Source organism: Stegodyphus dumicola, chromosome 12, assembly GCF_044657685.1.
Source record: "Stegodyphus dumicola isolate Sdum_Otavi_A_Nest chromosome 12, ASM4465768v1".
NCBI classification, from domain to species: Eukaryota; Metazoa; Arthropoda; class Arachnida; order Araneae; family Eresidae; genus Stegodyphus; species Stegodyphus dumicola.
The window spans coordinates 96418862-96444887 of record NC_140779.1 but is presented as its reverse complement, the minus strand read 5'-3'; the positions used below and the strand labels follow the sequence as shown (position 1 = coordinate 96444887).

At 31.2% G+C, this 26026-nt stretch overlaps 2 protein-coding genes across 2 annotated transcripts; one reads left to right on the top strand and one right to left on the bottom strand.

Annotated features, from left to right (window-relative positions):
- Positions 1-3998: 3998 nt before the first annotated feature.
- LOC118193830 (E3 ubiquitin-protein ligase RNF14-like) lies at positions 3999-5801 on the bottom strand. The gene has a single exon (XM_035364977.2). It carries the CDS (start codon positions 5681-5683, stop codon positions 4133-4135), a length of 1551 nt encoding a protein of 516 aa, XP_035220868.1. The 5' UTR covers positions 5684-5801; the 3' UTR covers positions 3999-4132.
- Positions 5802-5999: 198 nt separating this feature from the next.
- LOC118193831 (bublin coiled-coil protein) lies at positions 6000-25184 on the top strand. Its single transcript, XM_035364979.2, has 2 exons — positions 6000-6183; positions 22271-25184. The coding sequence occupies exons 1-2, from the start codon at positions 6087-6089 to the stop codon at positions 22429-22431; spliced, it is 258 nt and encodes an 85-aa protein (XP_035220870.1). The 5' UTR covers positions 6000-6086; the 3' UTR covers positions 22432-25184.
- Positions 25185-26026: the final 842 nt, after the last annotated feature.

Genomic DNA, 26026 nt, shown 5'->3' with positions numbered 1-26026 from the left:
GCAAGATCACTTCACAATGCTGACTGGTGCTGTAAGTTTTACACAATTTGTCAAACCACATTTGTATGACATGTTTCATAGTTGTGGCACAATTTTTTCTGGGTGCATATATTTTGCAACAGAGTGCATATCTAGATAGAACACAATTTTATTTGATTAATGAATATATTTCGGATCTTCATAAGCATATGGAGAGGTCTTCATAAAACTTTTATCAACTAAATTTACAAAATTCAAGTAGGGGAAGGGAATATAGATTATTTTCCTGACCATATCTTAAAATCGGATAGCGCAATGACATGCAGGACTGCCTGGTCACTTTAGTATAGTGAAATATTTCCATATAGAATATTTGGATATATATATTTATTGAGGCTCCTATGCCAGTCTCTAAAAACCACATTTCTCTGTAAAATTAACATCAATCTAAGGTTGAAATTTTTGTTTCTTAAAAGAGCCTACGTCACTCTTTTCCAAATGCATCCATCGTCTTTGTAAAATTTTAATCTAAGGCAGAATTTTGTGTGATTTTAAAATTAGTATCCATATACTTTTCTTCTTTTAAAAAAAGGCAGATAGAATTTTAGTATTTATGTGTTAATGGAGAAGGATTGGCTAACTCGAGTGATAATTTGATACAATTAATTTTTCCTTGTTTCAAGTGGAAAATGTTTGGCAGTGCTTCTAAAATAGCTTCAACGGGTTTTTTTATTCTCAGTTATAACTTTCTGATACTATACTGAACTCTGCTAAATATGACTTCAAACAGTATCTTGCTGTTCTGCTATTCTAAAGAACCTCATACTCATTCACTATTTTACATATGGAATGCCAGAATGTGGATTCAAAACTTGTGGTTTACTGAAAAGCATGACCCCCCCCTTTTTTTTTAATTGTTTTGTTTTATAGACAACTCAGGAGTCATGGAAAGTCGTTCCTTTTTTGATATTTTCTTTGACTGTAATTTTTCAGTCGACGCCATAACAAGAAAGGTTTCTTGAACTTTTTGGCAAGCAGAATGTGGCCAACATTACTTTTTCTTTTCAAGAAGAGGCTTTTATCAATCTATGACTAAACCTTTATCGTCAATTTTTTTTTATTTTCATGACTCTGCATAACATAGGCACATATTTCTCATATAATTGTTCCAATTGACAACAGTAGTATCAGCCATGTTCAATTTTTCCATGCATATTTTTACTAATGCCATTTGTTAGACCAGCAGTAGATGAATGAGATGGCAGTAACAAATGGTAATCTACTTGCTGCAAACCAGTTGCCAACTCAGATTCTCACAAATTCCATGTCTTTCGAATATTGCCATGCACATTTTGATTGACTTGAATATAATTTCATTATGTGCAAAATGGAACATTGGCAGTTACTCAGTAATATATTATACTCTTGAAAGAAACTAAGAAAAACATTTTCATCGTTTTGTAGATCACATAAACCAATGATCAAACTACAAACTCTGGGAAAACATTCATTCATAAAACTTAGTGACAGCATATGGTTGCAAAAGCAATTAATTTTTGTTATGGTGATAAAATTTGTAACTCTTCACTCTTTTTTGTCTGCTTCTTAAATAATACGCAAGCCTAAGAAACTTAAACAGAATGAAAAATTTAATTAGGGAATCTTAAAATTACTTCAGAAGATAGCATTCTTTTATGAAGCTTTACCTTTTTTGTACTGCTCAATTTTGATACATTCTTGTCCTTTTGAAATATGGGGCATTTTTTAAAAATTTTCTCTATCTTCATATACATTACTATTCACATCTTTAAAAACTATTTTTATAATTTTTATAACCAAAATATTTTTGGCGAGAAACTTCACGCTGCCATATTACTATCTAAATTTTTTGTCTACATTTTGAACTTTTAGCCTAAAATGTCTCCAAAAAACGCGGTTTTTGCACATGCAAAAACTACGTTTTGAACACACAATTTAGCTAAAAATCCGAAACAAAAACAAAAAATTTAGATAGCAAAAATGTAAAGTTTCTAACCAAAAATATTTGACAAGAATCCATGTACACAGCGACATATTTTAACTTAAAAAAACATCTACGAATTGCACAATGTAGGCAACGAACGAATCTACAAACTACGCAGACCTCGCTTTAATAAATTAACATAACAACAATAAATTTCAAAGAATACCATGTACACAGCATCCTGTTTAAACTTTAAAAAAATTCTACAAATTGCACAATTTAGGCGAGGAAGGAATCTACGATCTACGCACTCCTCGCTTTAATAAAATAACATAACAACAATAAATTTCAAATACTACCATGTACACAGCGTTCTGTTTCAACTTTAAAAAACATCTACGAATTGTACAGTCTAGACACTAAACAACAAAATAAACTAAAATAAATTTCAAACAATTTAAAAAAACAACAATAACGACAGAAATTCATACTAAAGAACCAATGAACATAACATTCTACAAAATAAGAACAAGGATAAAATAAAATGCACTTACCATGAATTAATGCATTTTCAAATTAGCAGAAATATAAATTTCATACCGCCTTTAACATGCCGCCACGTAATCAATATCGTATTTACATGACAGCCAGACACACTATCCAGAAAATTTACACTATGGTTCACAAATAAATAAAATCACAAATCCCTACTTCTATCATGCACTGCCATTAAAAATAATCTCCCAGACCCTCTTTCCACAGTTCCAAATACCCACTACCCCTCAACAGGATAGCCACAATCATATTTCCTTTTGCCGAACTTCAATTCAACAACTACCATTTTATCTTTCCCTCCCATCTTCTCAGACACAGAGGCGAACCAACGAGCTCCAGCGAAAGATTTTCAACATCAACAGGGTTGCCATAGAACACGCAATCGCGCCAAAAACCAGCGCAGAACACATATCGCCACATTTGGTGAAATTAGGGCATATATTAGAATTGTACCCAAATTTTGAAGAATATAAGGAATATGTTACTATTCTGTAACATATTAACATTTAAATTACTAACTTATTACACTGACAAATATACCACACCTGGTATATTATAATAGGTTATTTAAATTCTTGTTCTTTCATGAGTTTCTTATTTGATAGCATTTAAAATTTCTTATACTGCTGTATCACTCACCAGTCAAACAGAGGATTAGATTACCCATAAAACTTAAAATACTTTCTCATGTAAAGTAACAATGTGATTAACTTCAATACTGAGCATAGCAGTGCAATTATTTAATTTAGAATAGACAAATTTTTATAATATTATCAATAACAAGTGCTTATTCTTAATAATTACAAGGCTAATTCAGAAGGCAAACAACAAAAATCAGCATTAATTTACAAAATTTTCACAGGACTAGTTTCGATGGTTTTACCGAACCATCATCTTCAGCTGCAAATGCAGCTGAAGATGATGGTTCGGTAAAACCATCGAAACTAGTCCTGTGAAAATTTTGTAAATTAACGCTGATTTTTGTTGTTTGCCTTCTGAATTAGTATTTATTCGGCGTGTTATTGTGTCTTAATTACAAGGCTGTTATTTATTCATAATATAAAATATCTAGTGCACTCCTGATAATATATATACAGAAAAAGAAAAGACTACTTCATATTAACACCACCATTTCATTTATAGCAAATTTACCAAAATCAAATTCACTATAAATAAATGTTATTACAATCAGTCATATTTAAAGTTATGTAAAACAGGAACTTAGTTTGGCCCAGATTAAAAAAAAAATTCCATCGCTTTTGAAGGTAATCAGCCATAAGGACAAAAGTTTTTCTTCTTCAGAAATGCATGCAAATTGCTTTGCTGTTAAAAAAGATCAACTTTTGTCTGGCCACTGTCCAAATCAATAGTTTCTTAAAATCTATCAAACTAAGGCTGCTGTTTTACCTACTTTTAAATTTTACATTGGCATGTTTCTTTAACAATTTCATTCAATCATACGTCAAAAGTGTTTCTTAGCAAGTATCTGTTTAAATATAAATCACCATTTTCAACTAATTTATTCATCACATATCAATTCTATCACATTCAGCTGTAAACAATCTGATTACCATGCAAAGTTTTCTACTTTCCTGAAAGAAACTGCAAAAGTTACGACACATTAATAAAAGGTTTTTAAAAAAAATTCAAAAATTCTCCTGGCACAAAATCAAAACCATCTTCCAGATATTCAGGAGGAAATAGCTGCTCATAACATTCTGAACTACGTTCACTAAAGTGAGAATATGGATTTGAGGCTTTTAAACGTTTCATACACAGCCAACAGAAAAATGTACCACACCTAAAACAAGTCATTTTATTACATCCTTCAGTTTTTTCTATCGAAGCACCACAATGAGGGCATTTTTTACTATATGAATGAATCCATTTAGCAGACAATGTATCTTCAACCAGAGACCTTATGACACGTTTTCCATGGCGCTTTTCTAGTTCTTCACGACATGCATTATCTCCAGTAAGATATTCATCACAAATCCTTTGTTTCTCTTCAGATTTAAAATTACATGGGGCAACACCATGATAAGCCATTTTGCAAAATGGACAAAACACAAATTTACAAGCAGGACACATCCCCATCCTTCCGCATGAATCAATAACCAAAGGACACTGGCATGCTTTTCTTGGGCAATATGCAATATCTGACATACTTTCCAGAGTCCGTGATAAAAGTAAGGTATCATATTTCTCAAAGAGATCTTCGTTAACTATTTGTTTAACTAAAGATCCATCAGCTTGAGAAGAACACTTTTCTTCTGGACAATTTAATGAATTTACATTTCCTTCTCTGATCTGGACTTCAAAATAAGACTTCAAACAATCCTGGCAAAAATAATGTTGACATGATCTAAACATAATAAAATCAATTCCTTTCTTATTAAGAAAACAAATATTACACTGGTGCCAAGAATTTTCAAATATTTCTAATTTTTTATATTCGTTGAAGTCCTTCAACAAATTTCTTAAAATCCTGCCATCAGGTAAATCTAAGAATGCACGGCAATCTCTAGACCCCTGACCACGGGTTACAGATAGTTGGATATTTGGCAAGGAGTGATTAACAGCTTTATCTGTAAACGATTCAAAATTCGCATTTAATTGCTCTGTATGATTATCCTCCTCTTTTGAATAAGCATCAATATCTCTTTTCCTTGCTGATCCTTCGTTTTCACGTTTCCTAATTTTTAATTTGTACTTCAACAATTTGGTGATATCGAGACATTTATTTATATGAAGAAATTCTAAAGTCTCTTCTTGCAGAAACTGAATCCACCTGAATAATATAACCTGGCCGCAGCTTTCAACCCATAATGATTCAAGGTGCTCGCATAATTCAGATAGTTGGTCATAGGTTAGCCAGTTACAAGAAAGTAAGAATGCCGGGCATGTATCAGATGGATAAGTACTAGGAAATTCAAAAAATAAATTTATTGGAGGTAGATATTCTACTTGGAAGACTTCGGTTCGAGATAATTTACTTTCATTTTCATCTGAAGTGTAAAACCGTACATCTTCATTATTCGGACAAATATAGAATGGATGATTTAATTGCACATTAGCTCTGAATCGACCACATGGAGGATCAGTTCCTTCCACTATAAAATCTTTTTCTTCATATATACTCTGCAGAGCAAATAATTCTTCATTTTGAGCCAATATATTATCCATTGTAATTATAAAAGACAAAAGTTCATAATATAAATAACCTAATTAAAAGGCGCATTTCGAAATAACTTCGAAAGAGAAACAGTCATAAAAATGTGTTTACAGCTTTGATGCCAGTATCATTTTAAGGAATTGCATTTATCGAAAGTTTAATTAACTATTTTATTAAAATAGTAACTTTGACGATAAACTCTTCTTAAAAATTATTTTTATAATTGAAATAAATAATATCAACATCATTTTCTACAGTGTGAGCCGTATACAACATAACAAAAAGGAAAAAAGTTAATTTTCTTGAGTTTTCTAGCCATTTTCAAGCTGTGTGGAGTAAAGATTTCAGCCAAAGAATTGTGACCCGTACTTTCTGTTTCGAAAATTAATATTCTAAGACGGGAAAAAAAAAAAGATGACAGCTAAAAATAAAGTTGGTGAACCACCAGAAGAAGGCAGCGAAGAAATTCATGAAGGTGGTGATGATGAATTACAAGATATTGATACAGAAGGTAGGAATTTTTGTCATCTCAATGCACCAAAAGGCACGATTATTAACAAAGCTAGGAAAATTGCGCGAAGTGCAGTAGATCAGCAATAATCTATTATATTAGTATTCATAAATCATATGAAATGATTCCCAGAGTCATAGGAAGTATCACAGCGACGGCAAATTATCGGTAAAATAATTACAATGGCTCACATTTGTTTTCGGTTACGTGTTTTTCAGTTTTATTTGCAATTATCAGTTACTAAATATTAGCATAATGTCTATATTTTTCTTTCACACATACTTTTGGTCATCTATTTTAAAACCGGCTTGTTTTAAAAAAGTTATTTTAAACATTTTTGGTAATTTTTTTTTTTTTCAAGAAGGTCTGAAAATGAAGTGACGTAAGTTTTGTGGTGCTTTGAGTAAATCGATAATATTTTATAAAAAAAAAAGGAAAATTACGAGACATTCAATATTTCATTGGATATATCTTTTAGTTAAAATTACACTTTTCGTACACTTTGTCATGGATTCATGTAAGAATGCACCATTCCTATGTAAGAATTACTTTTAGTGGAGCTTTTGAAGAAGCATTCATGTTTTCTTATTCTTTTCTTCAATACACTCCTTGGATGTTCCATAGGATTTAAATACAAAGTATATGGAGAACTCTTAGTAACTATAGGATAGTTGTATAATAACCACAAGCAAGCATTTATGGCTGTATATTTAGTGTCACTATCCTGATAAAACTTGAATTATTTTGCATTCTATGTTTTCTTGCAGATGCTTTTTGGTTAAGAAAATTTATGTAATTATATTTATATTATTTTAAATAAACACTAAATTTCTCATTCCAAAAGCAGCGGAACATTCTTAAACCATTATGCCTCTACACCATGTGCAACATTAGGCAACAAATTTTTCTAATTCAATATTTAATTCAGACTTTGCCACATCATAATTCATTTGTCAGACAGACTTCTGCAAATATAACATGTTCCAATATGATAGAACTTTGCCTACTATATATTTTGTAAATGCCAAGCAAATGTTCTTGATGACAAAGAATTTTCTTGTTTCTGATCGCCCATTATATCTGTGTGTCCTAAGAGGCTCTTCTAAAAGCTTTAGGATTAACTTTTATTGCAAATCCTTCTTCTGAATCTGCAAAATGTTTTACAATACTAATTTTGGGCTCTTGGCTGATTTTTTATAGAATCAGTCTGTGTCATTGGTGTTAGCTTGGAATATGGTCTACACTTCACTGCATTTTTCAACAGTTCCATGCAATTTCCATCTTTTTATAACATCAAAGACAGTTAAATGCTTTACATCAAGGATTTTTTAGATATTTTTGAATACTTTTACCATCTTTAAAAAGGTGAATAATTAAATTTCTAACAGAATTGGTCAACCTTGGGTGCATTTGACTTCTGAGACACGTCATTCGCTTTTTTCCCGTGGTGGATGACGTGTCTAAGACGTCAAACCAAAAATTAAACTCTTGGGTACATTTGACTTCTGAGGGACGTCATTCACTTGTTTTCCCTAGGAGCGGATGATTCACATACTATTCATTCAAATGCTGATTTGATAAACACAGGCAAAAGGAGAAAAAATGAAGGTGGCGATAGCGAAAATATTATAAAACTGGCATATGTGTTTGAGTATAATAAAGATATGGGAGGCGTTGATAAACAAGACCAATTGCTAGCGTGCTTCTCAGTTATGAGAAAATGTGTAAAGGGTTATAAGAAAATGTGTTTTTTTTTTTATCTAATAGATATGGCCTTTTATAATGCTCATGTTTTATATTCTAAAATCAACTGCACAACCAAGGCAGGCATTACTTCCTTTCGTTTAGCTATTGCTGGAGCAATTGTCATTGGCAAATTATAAACGCCGTGGATGCCCGTCAAGTAGCGATACACCATTTCGTTTGGCAGCGAAAAATTGGGCACACTTTCCTGAGAACATTCCGTCATCTAAGTCCAAGCAACACCCTGGAAAAAGGTGCCGTGTTTGTTATAAGCATAATATTAGGAAAGAAACTACGTGGCAATGCAAACAATGCAAAGTAGCACTGGATTTACTTACTTGCTTTGAAAAATATCACTCTGCATAATTATTAGTAATTGATTTTTTGTTATAGCTTGAATTTATTTCATTTAGTTTTATTTTGTTGTTATTAATTTATTTTTGTTTTGCAATTCTAATTACTTGAAGACATCTTAATACTACATATGTCACCAATATCTTAGAAATAAATAAATTCTTATGTAAAATGTACTGCTTTTACATTCTACTCCAAGCAACCAAAAATTATATCCATTCCACATTCAAATATTTTCTCAAATAAATCCGTACCCAAGGGGTTAATTTATGTAGTCTTTGCCATGTTCACTTCAGATATGGAAATGTTACTATATTTTGCTGAAAAATAGAAATTTCTGAATGCAGATGATAATAGTTAAGATATATTTTTCAAACAAAAAATAAGGAAAGAAACATAGTCTTCCAAAAATCTCAGCAAATCATTTTGAATAAATTACTTTATTACATGAAATATTTTGGTGATATTTATTTTACAACAAATACATAATACCAGTAAATGGTACTATTCCGTTTTGAGGACTATAAAAAAATTGCAGCGAAAATATATGCGCAAAAGTGCCAAATCCATCGTACGCGTTGATTTCAGATTGTGTAAGTTTATATACTTCTGTATTTCTTAAGACGTCATTGAAACACTATTTTAATTTTTAAATCCTTTTTTGATTTCAAATTCTTTTTTGATATCCTGTGGATTTAAAAATTTGCGAATTGTCCGTGACGAAAAGTCTGCAAGAGTATTTTTTCAAAGAAAGGCATCATTCATTATTGAAAATTATGTTTGAACAACCAACGAGATGAAAATAGTGCTTTAGTGATAACTTGGTAGCCACTCAGTTATGTTTAGCCTTTTTTTATATAAATTATAATCATGATCTGAAATAGTTATTTACTCTTATGCTTCTGTTCAATTATGTTTATTCTTTTTATATAAATAATAATAATAAAAAACTATTATATGAAATTAACCTTTTATCTAAATTAAAACAATAATCTTAGATAGTTATTTACTACAGTCAAAAGTCTTTAATCCGGACTCGTTGGAGTCCCGACGATTCCGGATTATAGATCATCAGTTTAAATCTGGTAAGATGGCATGCAGAAATTATAAAATTAAAAATATGAAACCGTAATTTATTAACATAGAGCAATTATGATCTAAAGGGTATCAAAATTGACAAAAAAGCTTAATATTTATTTGTTTACTTTATTAAACATTTCTTTCAACATGAGCATGCTACTGTCTAAACAATAAAACCAACACATACAGTCAAAAGTCGTTAATTCGGACACCCATAATCTGGACCTCAAAGCTAAAACCTTTCTGCGCATACGCCGCGTTGGCACATGCGCACAGGCGTGCGCATAAGACCTTGACTACTGCGCATATGCGTGTGCGCAAGTGCAGAATACGTTTTCGCCTGCGCGTTTAATGTATAACGGACGGTGTAAGCTAAAATTATCTAATTATCTATTTCAGTTAATGTTAATGATTGCGTTGTTCCTTAATCTTCGAATTGGATCCCGCTTATTATTTTTTGCAGACTGTAAGAGCAATTTTATAAAAGTAAACTTGAACTTTCAATTATGTCAAATAGAATTTCCGATGCTGGAGCTTCCAAAGGATCTACAAAACGAAAGTATGTTTCGATGTCCAACAAACAAAAAGTGGAATTGCTGCAAAAAATGGATAAAGACATGAAGAATGTGACAGAGAGGTTAGTGAAAACGAAAAAATTTCGATTGACAAGTTAGTCGGTATTCTCGGCACAGCAATTAACAGGACTTGAACAGCGGAACTTTGTAACTGAACAAGAAATTATGTCTGTTTATAGAATTAAAGAAAAAGTATTATCACATAAAACGAAGCAACTTAACTTACATTGAAAGAAATGTTTAATAAAGTAAACAAATAAATATTAAGCTTTTTTTTTTTTTTTTTTTTTTTTTTTTTTGTAAATTTTGATACCCTTTAGATCATAATTGTTCTTTATTTCATAAATTACGGTTTCATATTTTTAATTTTATAATTTCTGCATGCCATCTTACGAGATTTAAACTGATGATCTATAATCTGGAATCGCCGAAGTCCCGACGAGTCCGGATTAACGACTTTTGACTGTATCACAAAAGTGCTTACAAAACATCCCATGATTCAAAATTTCCCAGAATCATGCACCTGATTACGTCACAATAGGGTTTCCATAACATTCAACTACTCAAGCTACCATAAATGAAACAACAACTTGGCGATAAATGAAACAACTTGGTGATAAATGAAACAACAACTTGGTGATAATTGAAACAACTTCGCCATAATGTAAGGGGTACCTTAAAGTCTACTTTAACCAATGTTTCTTCCCAGAGTTCTTGATTTTAGTTAAAAAATTTTCAGACACACAGCATTGCAGATAGTAAACCGTAAATAAATACAGTCAAAAGTCGTTAATCCGGACTCGTCGGGACTTCGGTGATTCCAGATTATCGATTTTTCTGGATTATAGATCATCAGTTTAAATCTGGTAAGATGGCATGCAGAAATTATAAAATTAAAAATATGAAACCGTAATTTATGAAATAAAGAACAATTATGATCTAAAGGGTATCAAAATTTACAAAAAAAAAAAGCTTAATATTTATTTGTTTACTTTATTAAACATTTCGGTTAATCTTTGGATTATGGTAACATGGCGATTTTTTGGCGACCAACCGTGCTACAGCAACCTGCTAGTTTTTGTTTGGATGGCATTTTGTTTTCACGAAGTAAAGGCATGTTTTTTTTTTTTTTTTTTTTTTTTTTTTTTACTCAACATTTTTTTCCAACAATCTGCTAGCCGAATTACGCTTATGCTAGAACTTTTATGGAACAAAAGTGCTTAATCATGATGAAGATTAGGTGCGAAATTGGGAAAAAGTGTAGAATCGTGAATTGCTTGCCGCGTTTTTAAGAATTGCACATACACGGTGTCCATATACACGTCAACCTATTTTCACTTAAAAAAACATCCCAGAATTGCACAAAAATGACATTGTGCACACTCTTGACTTTATCCATGTACACTGCCTAGCTAGTAACCTTTATCGCCTTACCAAAATGTCGCCAAACTACCTGTTACCATATTCCAAAGATTATCCAACATTTCTTTCAGTGTAAGTTGTTTAAGTTGCTTCGTTTTTTATGTGATAATACATTCTCTTTAATTCTATAAACAGACATAATTTCTTGTTCAGTTAGGAATTTCCGCTGTTCAAGTCCTGTAATTGCTGTGTCGAGAATACCGACTAATTTGTCAATCGAAATATTTTCATTTTCAATAACCTCTGTCACTTTCTTCGCTATCGGAAGCGAATTATAATGACGCGGAATTTGATTTAAATCGTATCAAAGACAGAGTACATCAAGATGAAATACTACATTTAGTAAGGAATTATAAGCCAAATAAAATAAAAACATCTGCCCTGAAGATAAGGATAGTGCTAACAGCTCAACTTCCAATTCATTGCGCGCCGCTGCGACGTTAAAGGTAAACAAAGTTTAGATAAACAAAGGATATGCCTTTATCCATTTTTTGCAGCAATTCCACTTTTTGTTTAATGGACTTCGAAACATACTTTCGCTTTGTAGATCCTTTACATTTTAGTAAATATATATCAGAAATTCTATTTGACATAATCAAAAATTCAAGCTTGCTTTTATAAAATTGCTCTAACAGTCTGCAAAAAATAATAAGCCGTATCCAATTCGAAGATTAAGGAACAACACAATCTGCAACATTAACTGAATTAGATAATTTTAGCTTAGCTTATACTGTCCGTTATACATTAAACGAGCATTCGTAAACGTATTTTGTGCACGTGCACACACATATTTGCAGCCGTAAAGGTCTTACGCGCATGCGTCAGCTCATGCGCAGAAAATTTGTAGCTTTGAAATCCGGATTATAGATCATTCCAGATTATGGGTGTCCGAATTAACGACTTTTGACTGTAGAAATAATTGAAACTGACATCACAGTTTTTTGAAATTTTTTTAATTGAAGGAAAATTATATCACAGTATTTTCAATATATCCACCATCAGCTGCAATCACATGTCATAATCGGAAGGCTAAATTTACAAACATTTTCTGTAAAGTGGCCGATGGAATGGCTCCACTTTTGTCACTGATTATTTCTTTGAGTTTCTTAAGTGTTCAAGGATTTTTTTGGTATGCTTTATCCTTCATGTGACCCCAAAGGAAGAAATCACACGGATTCAAAGTCCAGTCAGTATAGTAACCACTATGTTTCCTTTCATGTGAAGCATAGGTAATGTAATGACCTTACGGATGAATAAGGCACCATAAGGAAAATGACACCAACATTTATTAAAAATTAACTTTCAAAGAATAATGGAAAAAAATTAACATTTAAAGAATAATGGCAAACTCGGAGCACTACCTCGCTCCTACAACATAATTAATCTACCACCTGCCTCCTCTGAGGCTAATATGCAACTGTTGTCTCTCTCACTTGCTGGGCTCTGCCAGGCAGCTGATTGGCTCACCGCTGCCAGATACATGACAGGTAATTTAAAGAAATTGCAACATTATCAAAATATTCCTATAAGAAATTGAAAACTGGAGCAGTTTGGTGAGGCCTTGCACCATCTTGTGGAAACCAGGTTGTCACGAATGTTTCAACCAAAGCATTTTCAGTGACCACAAAATCGTACAAAATTGAAACATATAGTTCTGAAGGTACTGTATCACATAGAAAAAAGGAAGCAATTATATCTCTTCTGGAAACGGCTGTCTATACAGTCACTTTTTGAGATTAGAGTGATTGTGTGACACACACATGAGGGTTCTTAATTTCCCAAATTTTCCAATTTTGCTTATTGATGAATCCATCGAGATGGGAATGTGTGCTTGATATGAAAACCATAAAGAGTTCACACCAGTATTGACACCATTAGTCATTTCCAATATTTTATTCCCAAACATGTTCCTTTTCTCTGTGGATGCAATCTGAAGTGGTTGGTATGTTTTGTATGGGAACAAAGCCAGGCACTTGCGCATTATCCTATGCACTGCCGTTTTACTTGGTTGACGTGCAGCTGCAGTTTTCAGACTGATATTCTAGGAGAGCATCCACTTATTTCTTCAATGACCTGTACAATTACTTCTGTAGTAAGATCAGTTTCATCCAACAGTTCCGACTTTATCATTCGAAACACTACCTGCTCGTTGAAATTTCACATATAATGTTTTTATTGTATTCGCCTAAGGACTGTTAGTGACTTGGATTTGCATTTAAAGTTTCTTCTTGCTGCTGTAACACCCTCCCCCAGTAAGTGGAATTCCAGTATGAGGAATTCCACTATGCCTTTCTTTAACAAAAATGTCATTTTCAACACTTTCCTACAGAATTTGCTGTTCATTTCTATATTGTTGCTCCTGTCACAGGTAAAACTCTTTTTAAGTCAAAACATCAATCCTTCTGAGATGCATATTTTGTTGATTTACATCCATTAAAACTGAAAAGAACAGTAGAAGGGACTTGCAGTGCCATCTGTCAGAATAATTTGAACTAAAACCAATAACTCTGGAGCCCCGTTCACATGCAATGCTCTTTTGTACAGTCACCATTTGTACTAAGAAGAAAAGGGGATATGAAGCAATTTCTCCTTCAGGACCGTTTCAGATGCACATTGTGTTCCATGCCTTAACCCATAAGCTACTGCAAGCAATGATGTCACAATTGTGAATATAAATGGCTGATTTCTAATGTTTGTATACATCTTTTTTGACATTGTTTACTATTGCTATAGAATGCTGGAGTTTTCATCATGGCATCTCTGGTTCATTTGATCATAAAACCTGAAAGTAATTTTACCATCGGCTCCAGTATCCTTAATTTGGCTCATTGAAGCCGATACACACGTCTGAGCATCTTAACTTTAATTTTAATTTGAACAATATTTCTTGAATACCCAGTATCAGATAATCTTCTCTATTTATAAATTTCTGTATTTTGCATAGTTCTATTTAATGTGTTTTGGATGTTATTGCATTCCCAGATAGCTATTGTTTCGCTGACAGTCCAGCAAGCAGTCAGTTGCACGTCAGCTATGTTGCTTACTAAAATTAAGCAAACTACGTAATTGCACAGTGCAGTATGGGAAATCTCCGCATTCACTCTGCTCCAGAGAGATAAAAGCATTCTACCAAATTCTACCTCTAATTCTGAGAGGCAGTTAATGCTTGTTCACTGTGTGGAATCCGGTTGGAAAAAATAGTTTTTACCTACCACTGGTTGAAATTAACAGTTTTAGCACTGGTTGGAAAAACAGTTTTCACCACCGGTCGAATCTGCTCTCGTGAATGGTGCTTGGAAGGAAAAACTTATGCCCTGTCAATATGAATTTGCTACAAGAATTTTTTTTAACCATAACTGTTTTCCTGTTATAAATTTTTAAAAACCATCAGTCTATTTTAGGACACCTAATAATGTTATGCTATCTAAAAGCAAAGCTTGTTGGTTCCTAATTCAAAGTCTAGTAGAATTGGTGTTGGTTTAATTAGTTAAGATTGGTGTTGGTTTAATAAGAAAGCTGGTTGTTTTGAAAGAGACAAGCACCAAGTCTATTTTCTTGAAGAGGAATCTTGTTTTGGAATGCATAGTTTTCATATAAAACTGGTATCAGTCAAAAATGCATTTTGCATAAAGTAGACACTTTGTACCTAAATAAAGTTTGAATAAAACAAATGCATCTTAACTGAAGATCTATGCATTGTATATATGAAATTTAAATTTCAGATTCAAAATATGCGAGACAGTGTTTAGCTGAACTACAAATTAGGGTTTACTCTGGGAGTGATTTGAGAAACTTTAAAATTTATTTGAAATTGTTAAATATCCCCTTTCTCTTTGAGTTATTTATAGCCATTATTGTACTGTGTGTGTTATTCAGAGCTTATTTTGCTAATAAATTGTTCATTTCTTTCTGCTTATCTGGACTCTACTTAAAGAAACACATCAGTGATCCCATGTCTGAAAACAGTATCGTAGATGTCTCTGACTTGAGGGTTAATTTTTTTATATATTCATAAAATTAACACTCCATCGGGCGCGTTGATCTGACAGATACAGGCATGTCAAAATCTCTGTTTTTGTCCCCTTAAGCTTCTTCTCACGACCTTGACCTTATCAGTATTTGTCCATCTGGTCACCTCCACCTTTGGAATGCAGTAAAGACCAGTTTAATGTAGGAGTATTTCCTGTTCTTAAGCTTATTTGAAAATTTGTATCTGTCAGGTACACGCGCCCGATAACGTTTGTCTTCTGAAGCTTTGTGGAAGTATCGAGTTTCCTTATGGATTTTTGATTTATTTTTCCCATGATGAGTGCTAAATGCTTTTTAGATCTGAATAATCAAAAAGACGTTGAACTAGTCCATAATTTTCTGTTTAGTGATGGAAATGAGGAATTAAATGCTGAATTGATGAAAGTGATGATGAAGAAGTGGATATTTTAGAAACATTTGAAGTGGATTCTGAAAGTATTGAAAGTGATTATAATGACTCAGAACTTGATGACGATGCTAACAATGGTGATTTTTATGTAGGAAAAGACAAAAGCACTAAATGGGCGAAATCGCCTGGAAGAAAAAATGTCTAAGTTGGATCGCAGAATATTACCACAAAATTACCTGGAGTAATCGGAAATGCGAAAGGTATAAAAACTATATACAACTCTTGGAAATGGGTTTTTTTTTTTTTTTTTTTTTTTTTTTTCTGATGAAATATTGGAAATAATTGTGAAATGCACTAACAAATGCATTTCTACAATTTCTGATCTATTTAGTAGAGAAAGAGATGCAAGACTGACAGATATCATTGAAATTAAATCATTTATAAGTTTACTTTTATTAGCTGTCACTTTGAAAAGTAATCGACAAATTTTGGAAGAACTGTGGTCTACTGATGGAGTGGGTATTGAGATAATTTAGAACAATAATGAGTAAAAGAAGCGATTTAAATTTCTTCTAAGATGCTGGTAGATTTGATGATAAAGAAACGAGGAACGAGAGAAGGAAAACAGATAAATTAGCACCTATTAGAAAAATTTTTGAGAAATTTGTGGGAAAATGTGAGCATAATTATTGCTTGGGGCAAAATGTTACGATCGATGAGAAATTAGAAGGTTTTAGAGGAAGATGCCCTTTTCGCCAGGACATTCCATCAAAAACCAAATAAATATGGCATTAAAATTTTTGCAGCAGTTGATGCTAAAACGCAGTATACATTGAATTTAGAAATATATGCCGGAAAACAGCCCAAAGGTCCATTTAGTGTCATTAATTCTCCACTAGATGTTGTTCTGCGATTCTCTGAACTAATTTTCAACAGCGTTTGCAATATCACCGCAGATAATTGGTTTACCTCTATTGATTTTGTAGTAGCCTTAAAAGATAAAAAACTTTCTTGCGTTGGAACAATAAAAAAGAAATACCTCCCTGTAAAAGAAAAGAAGTACATTCAAGCTTATTTGGTTTTTCTAAAAACTGCACTTTAGTTTCATACATACCAAAAAAAGGCAAAAATGCTTTGCTTGTATGAAGTATGTACTTTGATGATGCTATAGATGCAGACACTGGAGATGAGAAAAAGCCAGATATAATCACATTTTATAATGCTACAAAATGTGGTGTTGATGCTCGGGATAAGATGTGTGGAACTTATAATTGTGCTCGCAGTACAAGGAGATGGCCGATGATAGTATTTTATTTGATGCTAAATATTTCAGCTATAAACGGACGTTGTATTTTTGGGAAACAAGAATACTGTTTAGAACAGGAGAGAGTATTTGAAAATACTGGTGAAAGAATGAGTCAATGAAGAATTTGTTAGGCACATGGCTAAACCCAATTTATCGAAGGATTTGCAAATGAAACTTCAAACTTGCAGACCAACTGCTGAAGAAGGTAAAAAAGCAAAGGTTCCCAGTAACCAAAATAAACGCAAATGGTGCTCTACATGTCAAACAAATAAGAAAAGTAGATTGACCCAATATTCCTGCATAAGATGTGCTGAATATTTTTGTTTGGAACATGCAGTAATGATGTGTCAGAAATGTTCAAATGAAAACTAAACTTAAATTTAGAATTGCGTGGCACGCAATGAATTGGAAGTTGATCTGTCAGCACTATCCTTATCTTCAGGGCAGATATTTTTATTTTATTTGGCTTGTAATTCCTTACTAAATGTAGTATTTCATCTCGATGTACTCTGTCTTTGATATGATTTTAATCAAATTCCTCATCATTATAATTTGCTTCCGATAGCGAAAAAATTTCAATTGACAAATTAGTCGGTATTCTCGACACAGCAATTATAGGACTTGAACAGCAGAACTTTGTAACTGAACAAGAAATTATGTCTGTTTATAGAATTAAAGAGAAAGTATTATCACATAAAAAACGAAGCAACCTAAACAACTTACATTGAAAGAAATTTTTAATAAAGTAAACAAATAAATATTAAGCTTTTTTTGTGTAAATTTTGATACCCTTTAGATCATAATTGTTCTTTATTTCATAAATTATGGTTTCATATTTTTAATTTTATAATTTCTGCATGCCATCTTACCAGATTTAAACTGATGATCTATAATCTGGAAAAATCGATAAATCGCCGAAGTCCCGACGAGTCCGGATTAACGACTTTTGACTGTATATAAATGAGCTTTATAGAACTGTTATGATTAAAACCTCTAACATCTTCTCTATATTATCTTCATCGATAAGACCAAAAGTATTCTTTTAGTTTGTGTGCTATTTAATTTCAGAACACAGCAACATTCGCTAGCTAAAATTAATTTTTTTGTGTAGAACATAAGCTGAATTTTATCAAATTAGTTTATGTGTGCATTCTCAGTAAATCTGATATATTAAAGATAATGCTTTCATTAATTCCATTATTTTGCAAGGTAATAAATTGAGTTATTTATTTGTATGTATAAAATTTAACTTACTTATTTAGTTATATTGTGAAATCATTTTTATTCCTGAGGTTAAAAATAAAATTAAAGGAAATATGTTTGGCAATTTTTAAGTTTTGTTCAGAACATTGGTAAAAAAATTTTATATGCTGTGAAAATAAAACAGTATGTTTCAGTATATAATCCGACATTTCTTGACTTTAGCATGAGTATTATACATTGTTTTATCCTTCAGTTAAGCAATCCATTGCAGCAGGGGGCAAATAACTCATTTTTGCAGAGGTGAAGTTTGCTGACGTGAATTAAATATTTAATTTCATAGCAATAGTACCCGCCTGCTTCCGATTTTCATAAATACCATATTTCATTACATCAGTTTGTCTAATTCTTATAAATATTTGAAATCTTTACAAGCATTTGAACTACCTTTGCTTGTTGAAAACTTTTGGTTTTTAACATTTTTTAAATTCTTTGTTGCATTTATAGGATTATTTGAAATTTATTAATAATGAATTTCAGTTTTTGGTCTTTGTGAAAAATTAGTTCTAAATTTCTTACTTTATTTCTTTACTGATAATTTTTCAGCAGCTTAATGCATGAAAATATTAGGCATGTTTATATTTTGTTTTTAAAAATTGTTTTGTATTTATCTTTATATATATATAATCGGCTAAAGTGTGTGTCGCCGATAGTTTTTTTTAAATTCGTAAAAATGAGCACGGAAATAACGTTTCTGCAGTTTTAATTAATATCTCCGCTGATTAAAGTCGTACGAAGATGAGAACAGTATCGATGGATTCGGAGAATTTTTTGGAATCCGGGGGTACGCGTCTCAAATTTCAACTCGCCGCCGTTCCGTAGATATTGTAGAAAAAAATTTGGCACGTAGCCAAATCCCTCTAAAAGGGAAAACCAAAGAAAGAAAGTGGAAAATGTAGGGTGAAATTAGTTTTTACTTAATATCTCGGCTAATTAAAGTCCCACGAAGACGTGAATGGTCAAAATGCCATGCCACGCACCTGCGGAATCCAACAGTGTGCTTCGCTAATCCCGGGAGCCAGCCGCTCCAGAGGAGATAATGTTACTTCACCCCATATGCAGCTTAAGTGTCTGTTTGTCGCCGATAGTTTATTGACTGCTTGCGTAATTGTTAATTGTTTTATTTCCCATGCAGTGCAGCACGTGACGAATATTATGAGATAGATAAGCTGGAAAAATTAAAAATACAAGAGCACGTGCATTTAACATTTAATAAATAAATTTAAAATCTTATATATATCCAGCCTAAGTATTTGTCACCGTTAGTTTATTGATCGCTTGCATAACTGTTCTAGCCAATGGTTTCTCATACATTTTATTTTCAAATCCAAGTTCAGAATTTTCTTTTATTGTTCCCAAAACTAGATGTGAAATACAATGTTGCCAATAAATGCATTTTCCTTTAAAATTATTAAATCTGTTTTTGTATTTTAAACGGAATATTCATTTGAACACAAATTGAGCGTGTCAGGGGAAATGTGAACATTTGTTTGCATTACAACTGTAATTATATCTTTATTCCATGGAATATGTTCACAAGGATATTTGTTATTTAGTATTCTTGCCAGAGTGGGATCAAGTATTTACACTTTGCATTTAAAACAAAAATTCATTTTGTGCAGTAAATAAACTAATTCAGATTAATTCAGTTTGAATTAGCAGATACCTGCACAAATCATTTTAATTACAATTTATAATATCTAGAACAGCGGTCATTTCGTATGACCGCCGGGCTTTCTAGTATATATGTATATATACGCAGAGAGAGAGAGGGTGTTTATACATTTTAGAAAAATTTTTTAGCTGTTTAATTAATGTTTAAAATGTAAAAAAGCCTTTTTTCTCGACTATAAGTCTGCATCGTGATTTCCATGATAGACGGGCTTTTCCCAGGGATATCAATTTTCATTCTTCTTGCAGTACTTTTCAGAGTTCATCAATTGTGGTAGGTTTGCACTTAGAAAGAGTTCTTTTCTAGAGACCAAAGGCAACATCAGGGGGTCTTCCAAGGAATATGTTGAAAAGTTATGTATGCAATACCTATATCAGTCTTCATGTTTTCAAAGAATGCAGGAATATTTTTTGAAGTATGACTATTTGCTTTGTCTTGATGAAGTTTCACTCATTGAAAATCATTAGAATAAAAAATTGAATTTCTTCTGTATATTGGATGTCTCTTGATAGTATATTGAGTTCATTTTAGTATTTCTCCCACTCTGTTTATTTTAAATTTCTCATTGTATGAGAATCTTGTGACAATGATAAACCCCTTACTGAAACTTTCTTTGCATTCATGGAATCAGATTTGTACATTTTTTTGTGTCTCTTTTCAACAATAAGTAGACTTTATTTTGTTTCAGTCATTTAGGTAACTCATATTTCTTCAAGGGTCGCAATGTATTTCCATTTATCTCCTGTTAAATAGTTTTCATACTAGGTTCTACAAATTGTTTTACATTGAGCCACATGCCTCTGCAAAATCTGGTGAACATTATGTTTTTTAAATTGTTGATCTAGATTTATTATTTTATTTATTGTTGCTACAAATATATTTTTAAAGCCTTTGCGATTTATTTCTGCGTCTGTTGGCAGATTTTTCTCTTATTATAGATGATTTAATTTTAGAAATAATATGTACCTTTTTCGGATATATTTGAAATCTTCTTTCCACATAGAAATCACGATTAAAGGTTTTTTTTTTTTTTTTTTTTTTTTTTTTGTTTGTTTGTTTCTGATTGATAAAGTTGCTTAATTTGCATTTGGAAATTTTAATACCATGCATTTCACAATGTTTATGAATTATGAAATAGGAATAGTTTTCTTTGAAAACAGTGGCGTAGCTAGTGGGGCAAACGGGGACATCTGTCCCCGGGCGCAGTATCCAGGAGGCCCCAAATTGATGGTACGAAATTCTAGAATGAAATGTTTTCCATTCGTGGCACACATAGAGGAGCGCAAAATCTTCAGTTGTCCCCGGGCGCTGAAAACCCTAGCTACGCCTCTGTTTGAAAAGCACAAAAACATATCCTATAATCTACAACTTGTTTACATTCGATATTTTGAAAGAAGACTAAAAGTAGCAGATGGTATTTCTCATTTTAAATAATAAGCTGTTGCGAAACATTTGCCCTTTTTTTTTTTTAAATTCTTTATCAGAATTCTAAAACTCTATATGGGTAATTATATAATGCAGGGGATAAGTTTAAAAAAAGTATTGCATTTTTAAAATCACATTATGGAAGACTCAGATTACATCAGAAAGTAGATTCTCATTTAAAAAACTTCATGCTATATAAACTTTATCGATCAATTTAGAATTTTTTATTTATTTCAAAACATTTCACTTACATATGAATTGCAAAATAAAATCAAAATTAGTAACTAGCATGAGTATTAATTTGGTAAGTTATCACCAGTTAAATTTTTTTACCGACTAACATATAAAAAAGCAAGTCAGAATTGAATTAAATAGTATTTGTCTTTTAGCAAACTGTTAGAAAATATTTGTTTAGCTGTTGTAATGACTCTGGGTGATAATTATAATTCACAGAATTTCACTAATGTATATTTCTTTCTCTACAATAAATAAAGTGAATGTTTGTTGCAGAGGAGATGTGGCTGTCTTCAAATCAGTTTCCATTCCACGTTCTATTAAGCTTGCTGTTTTTGACATAGCATTTCCACAAAATTAAGTCATTTAGAAAATGCATCTTCAGTAAGTGCAAAGTTGAGCAAAACATAGGGTTTCTGAAAAAACTCGATGTTTTCTTTTTCGTCACTTAGCAAACTACACAGTCTCATTAGGATTCAGCATGACTGAGAAAAATATACTTGAGGGACACGCTGATCAGCAAAATGATAGTTAAAGCATGTAAATCCATGTGTTTTCAGTTTTAAATTGAAAGTATTTTGTAAAATCTTTGTATTTTTACTTTTGAAATCATATTTCCTATAACTTTATTTTTTTAGCTTACAATCAACTCAGCCATGATCTTGATGAAATTAGCAACTGCTTGGACGCTCTAGAACAAAAGAATGATAATCTTCATAAAGAAATATATAAATTACTTGAAGAAAGCAAACAAATTAGATGTGAAATAAAGGAGTGTGCATCCAGCAGTGCTCCATAACTTTCTTTACATATGAAGTATTTTCATAACATGGAAGTGTAAGAAAAATTGGTACTATACAAGATTTAGTTTTAAAAATTTAGTTAATATTAGTCAGGACTGTATCTTATATCCTATAAAGTTATCGTATTTGAAAATTTTTAAAAAAAGGTTTTTATTATGTTTGAAATGTATTTAAATATGAAAATTCTATTTTATGTGTATGTGAATTTGAAATCAATTCTTCTTGTAAGAAATTTGCAGTTATAAGAATGAAAACTATAATTTTATTTGAAGGAGTATTAAAATATAGAGTAGCATTATAAGATAAGGAAAATAAAATTTTGGATATAAGTCTGAATATGTATTCTGTATCTCTTATTTTATGTACTTATAAATATTTGTTTTATAGTTTTTTTTTTTTTTTTTTAATATGCAAAACTTATGAAGGAATGTTATGCACTGTCGTGTTTTTCCCAATGTAAAAGATGAATTTCTGGTATCTGGTAAAACTTATTTATAATAATTTCTAGCATATACTTTTTTTGTAATCCTTCTCAAACCAGTCCCTTACTGAATAAAGCATACATATAATTCATTGATTGATCCATAAAAAATAGTCATTAGATTTCTTTCAGTGATTGCGTATTTAATGCATCATGTTTTCTCATGTCAGAAATTTCATAACATACAGTTTTTTTATACATGCTATTAGTATCAATTATTAATGCTTCCTTTATACTATTAATAAAATGGACATAAAGCATAAAAAAACTCGATGTTTTCTTTTTCTTTTTCCAAAAGCTGAACCACTAACCTTCACTGAAACTGTTAATATCAGTATTTCACAGCAGTTAACAAATTTCAATCCCCTTTCAGCTTTCTTTTGTAAAGAGTCTATTCTACTTATTGTTCTATGATATTTAAGAGCTGTATTTATCATTCTGTGGTATTTTTTTTTATATCAAGAATCTTCTATATTTATGTTCTATGCTATTGCATTGTATTTATTGTTCTGCAGTATTCGTGTATTCTTTATGAGCAATTTAATCAGATGTATTAAGTATAAGTTATTACCTAGTTACTTAAAAATAATTTCACTTATAATTATCACTTTCATTTAATTTTCATATTTTATATCTATGTTGAAAGAAATTTTTTCTATATATTACTTTGAATTAAAATTTATACATTAACTGAAATGCTTGCCGAACTCAACTAAAGTACAGTTAGCTCAATCCTGTTTTGAGAGAAGTATAAATTCATAAACACTAGTTTTTAAATTCCATTTATGTATTTTGCAACAGGGTGTAAGTGAATTTAAAGTGAGCATCGTTGGTCCTACTTTCATATGATTCCTAATTCTGAAAATAATCTTAGCATATTCATGGCTTATTTGATTAGATTTCTCTTAATAGTGTCATGTAAATTCCTTTATTGTTATTATCATTATTATTATTATTAGACCAAGAGTTCAAGCATTTCTAACTAGAAAATTCAACTTTGTATAGCTACATCAATTTCACTTTGGTTGTCAAGAGAGGTATTAACTAATACAGTAACACTTTTGACATGTATTGCATTTTAAATTTGAATGTTTCTAAATTTCAAATTAGGTATATACTTTTCTATGTAAAACTAAGTATGTATGCATGCTTCTAATGTAATTTTTATACAGTTAAAAGAAATTTTATTCAGTTTTTTAACCCTTTCGCCGTCCTCGCCTGTCCACGAAAATTTCTCCCCAGCGGCCCCTTGTTTTTCGCAGCGTGTAATGTTGTTTTCTCTGTACATACCTAACTTTGGTAGTGGATGAATGTAAATAAATATTAAGTAAAATGATAAGGAAATAAAGCATAATGGACAAGTAATAATATCTCTGCTTATTTCTAACAGCAGGATTAGTTTGATAACATCTGATCCAGGCGGTCCACTCCACATCAATCATAGAGTTATTATGGACTGTACTCATCAAACCTATATCCTTCTTGTCTTTCCAATTCACAACCGCATTTTTTCTCTTTTTCTGCTGAATAGACGTTGAAGATCTCTCACTGTCTTGTATCTTATATAAAATGGAGCGAATATTCATAAAATCCGGGGGGGGCAATTCAATTAGAAATAATGCCCGATTAGTACTACTCTCTAGGAGGTTTTAGAACAAACAAAAATAAAAACTCAAACAAGTTAGCATTTAGAAAACATTTTAAACGTTTAAAAGTTTTAAAATGTAGAAGAACGCTTGAAATGTGTTACAGCCGCCCTGCAGAAGTTTCACTTGAACGTGCTAGACGCGTTACGGACGACAAAGAGGTTAAAACATTTTTTTGATAGAATTTTAGGCATTCTTCTGTTATTGGGTATACATACATTTCTGAATCCGGTCTCAATAACTGAAGAGTACCAAATTCTAGTTATTTTAGACTTGAAATATCTAAATTTTGTATAGATTTGACTTTAAAAACATATACATATTTTTACTGCTCATTTACTTGCCCAATGTTTTTCTCGTGTTATCTTTGTCATATCTTAATGCAATATATTCCACTTTCTAATTTTACATGTCATGTTCTTAAAGACACAAAAATAATTAAATACACATTTTTTGCTGTAAAGCAATTTATATTTTCTATTCATATAGTCTGTGTAATTGATGGTTTGATTTATAGATGTACATTTTAATCTTGAAGGGTGAACTCTATTTATTTAACAGCATTATATGTATTTTGTGAATAAATTTAATAGCAGAATAAAACATTATGAGAAAACCTGAATTTGTTTGTTATTGAGAATGCTAAATAAAAATTTTATCATTCTTAATTTTTTTATCAAATATAAATTTTGTAATATATTTAAACTGTTTAATTAAAATGTAATTTTTAAAACTCTGGATGTGAAAGAAAAAAATACAGAAATTTTATGCTAAAAGTTCATGTGTACGTATTTTCATTGAACATAACTAAAATTTTTATTAGAATGAGATGCACATAAATATGTTTTTCTCAAAATAATTTGGCAGTAATAATTCTACAGTCAATTAAAATAATTTATGTTTAAATTATACAAATAAAGCCTTAATTAACCAATAACCATGCATTTATTAATAGGCCATGCAATAATATTTTAGGTATATTTATTTCACAAGAAAGATTTTAGCAAGTAATTTTAAATTTCATATTCTACTTCATTACAAAATGAGATTGATAATTTTGTTTAATGTGTTACATCTCAGTTTTTCTAAAGTAGGTCACTTATCTAAAAATAGCATTTGCATAATCATTGCTATCTAATCGTTCTTAAACTTATATTTAAACTTTGTGAAAGTAAATAGAATTTCTGATGATTATCATTTTGCATTATTCATCATTCTGAATTATTTTTAACATTTACTTAAGAATTTTTAATATTCCAAAAAGTGAATATATAATTTAATAGTCGATTATAATTGGAATTTTTTAATATGCAGTAATATATTACATGAGTAAAATTGGAACTGAAGCATATAGGCTGCAAGAAATTATATAAAATTTGTATAAGCACAGATAACAATAAAATAGGCAAATGATTAAAGGTATGTAATAACTCCACTTTTGTTGTACCTGATGTGAATCTGTTG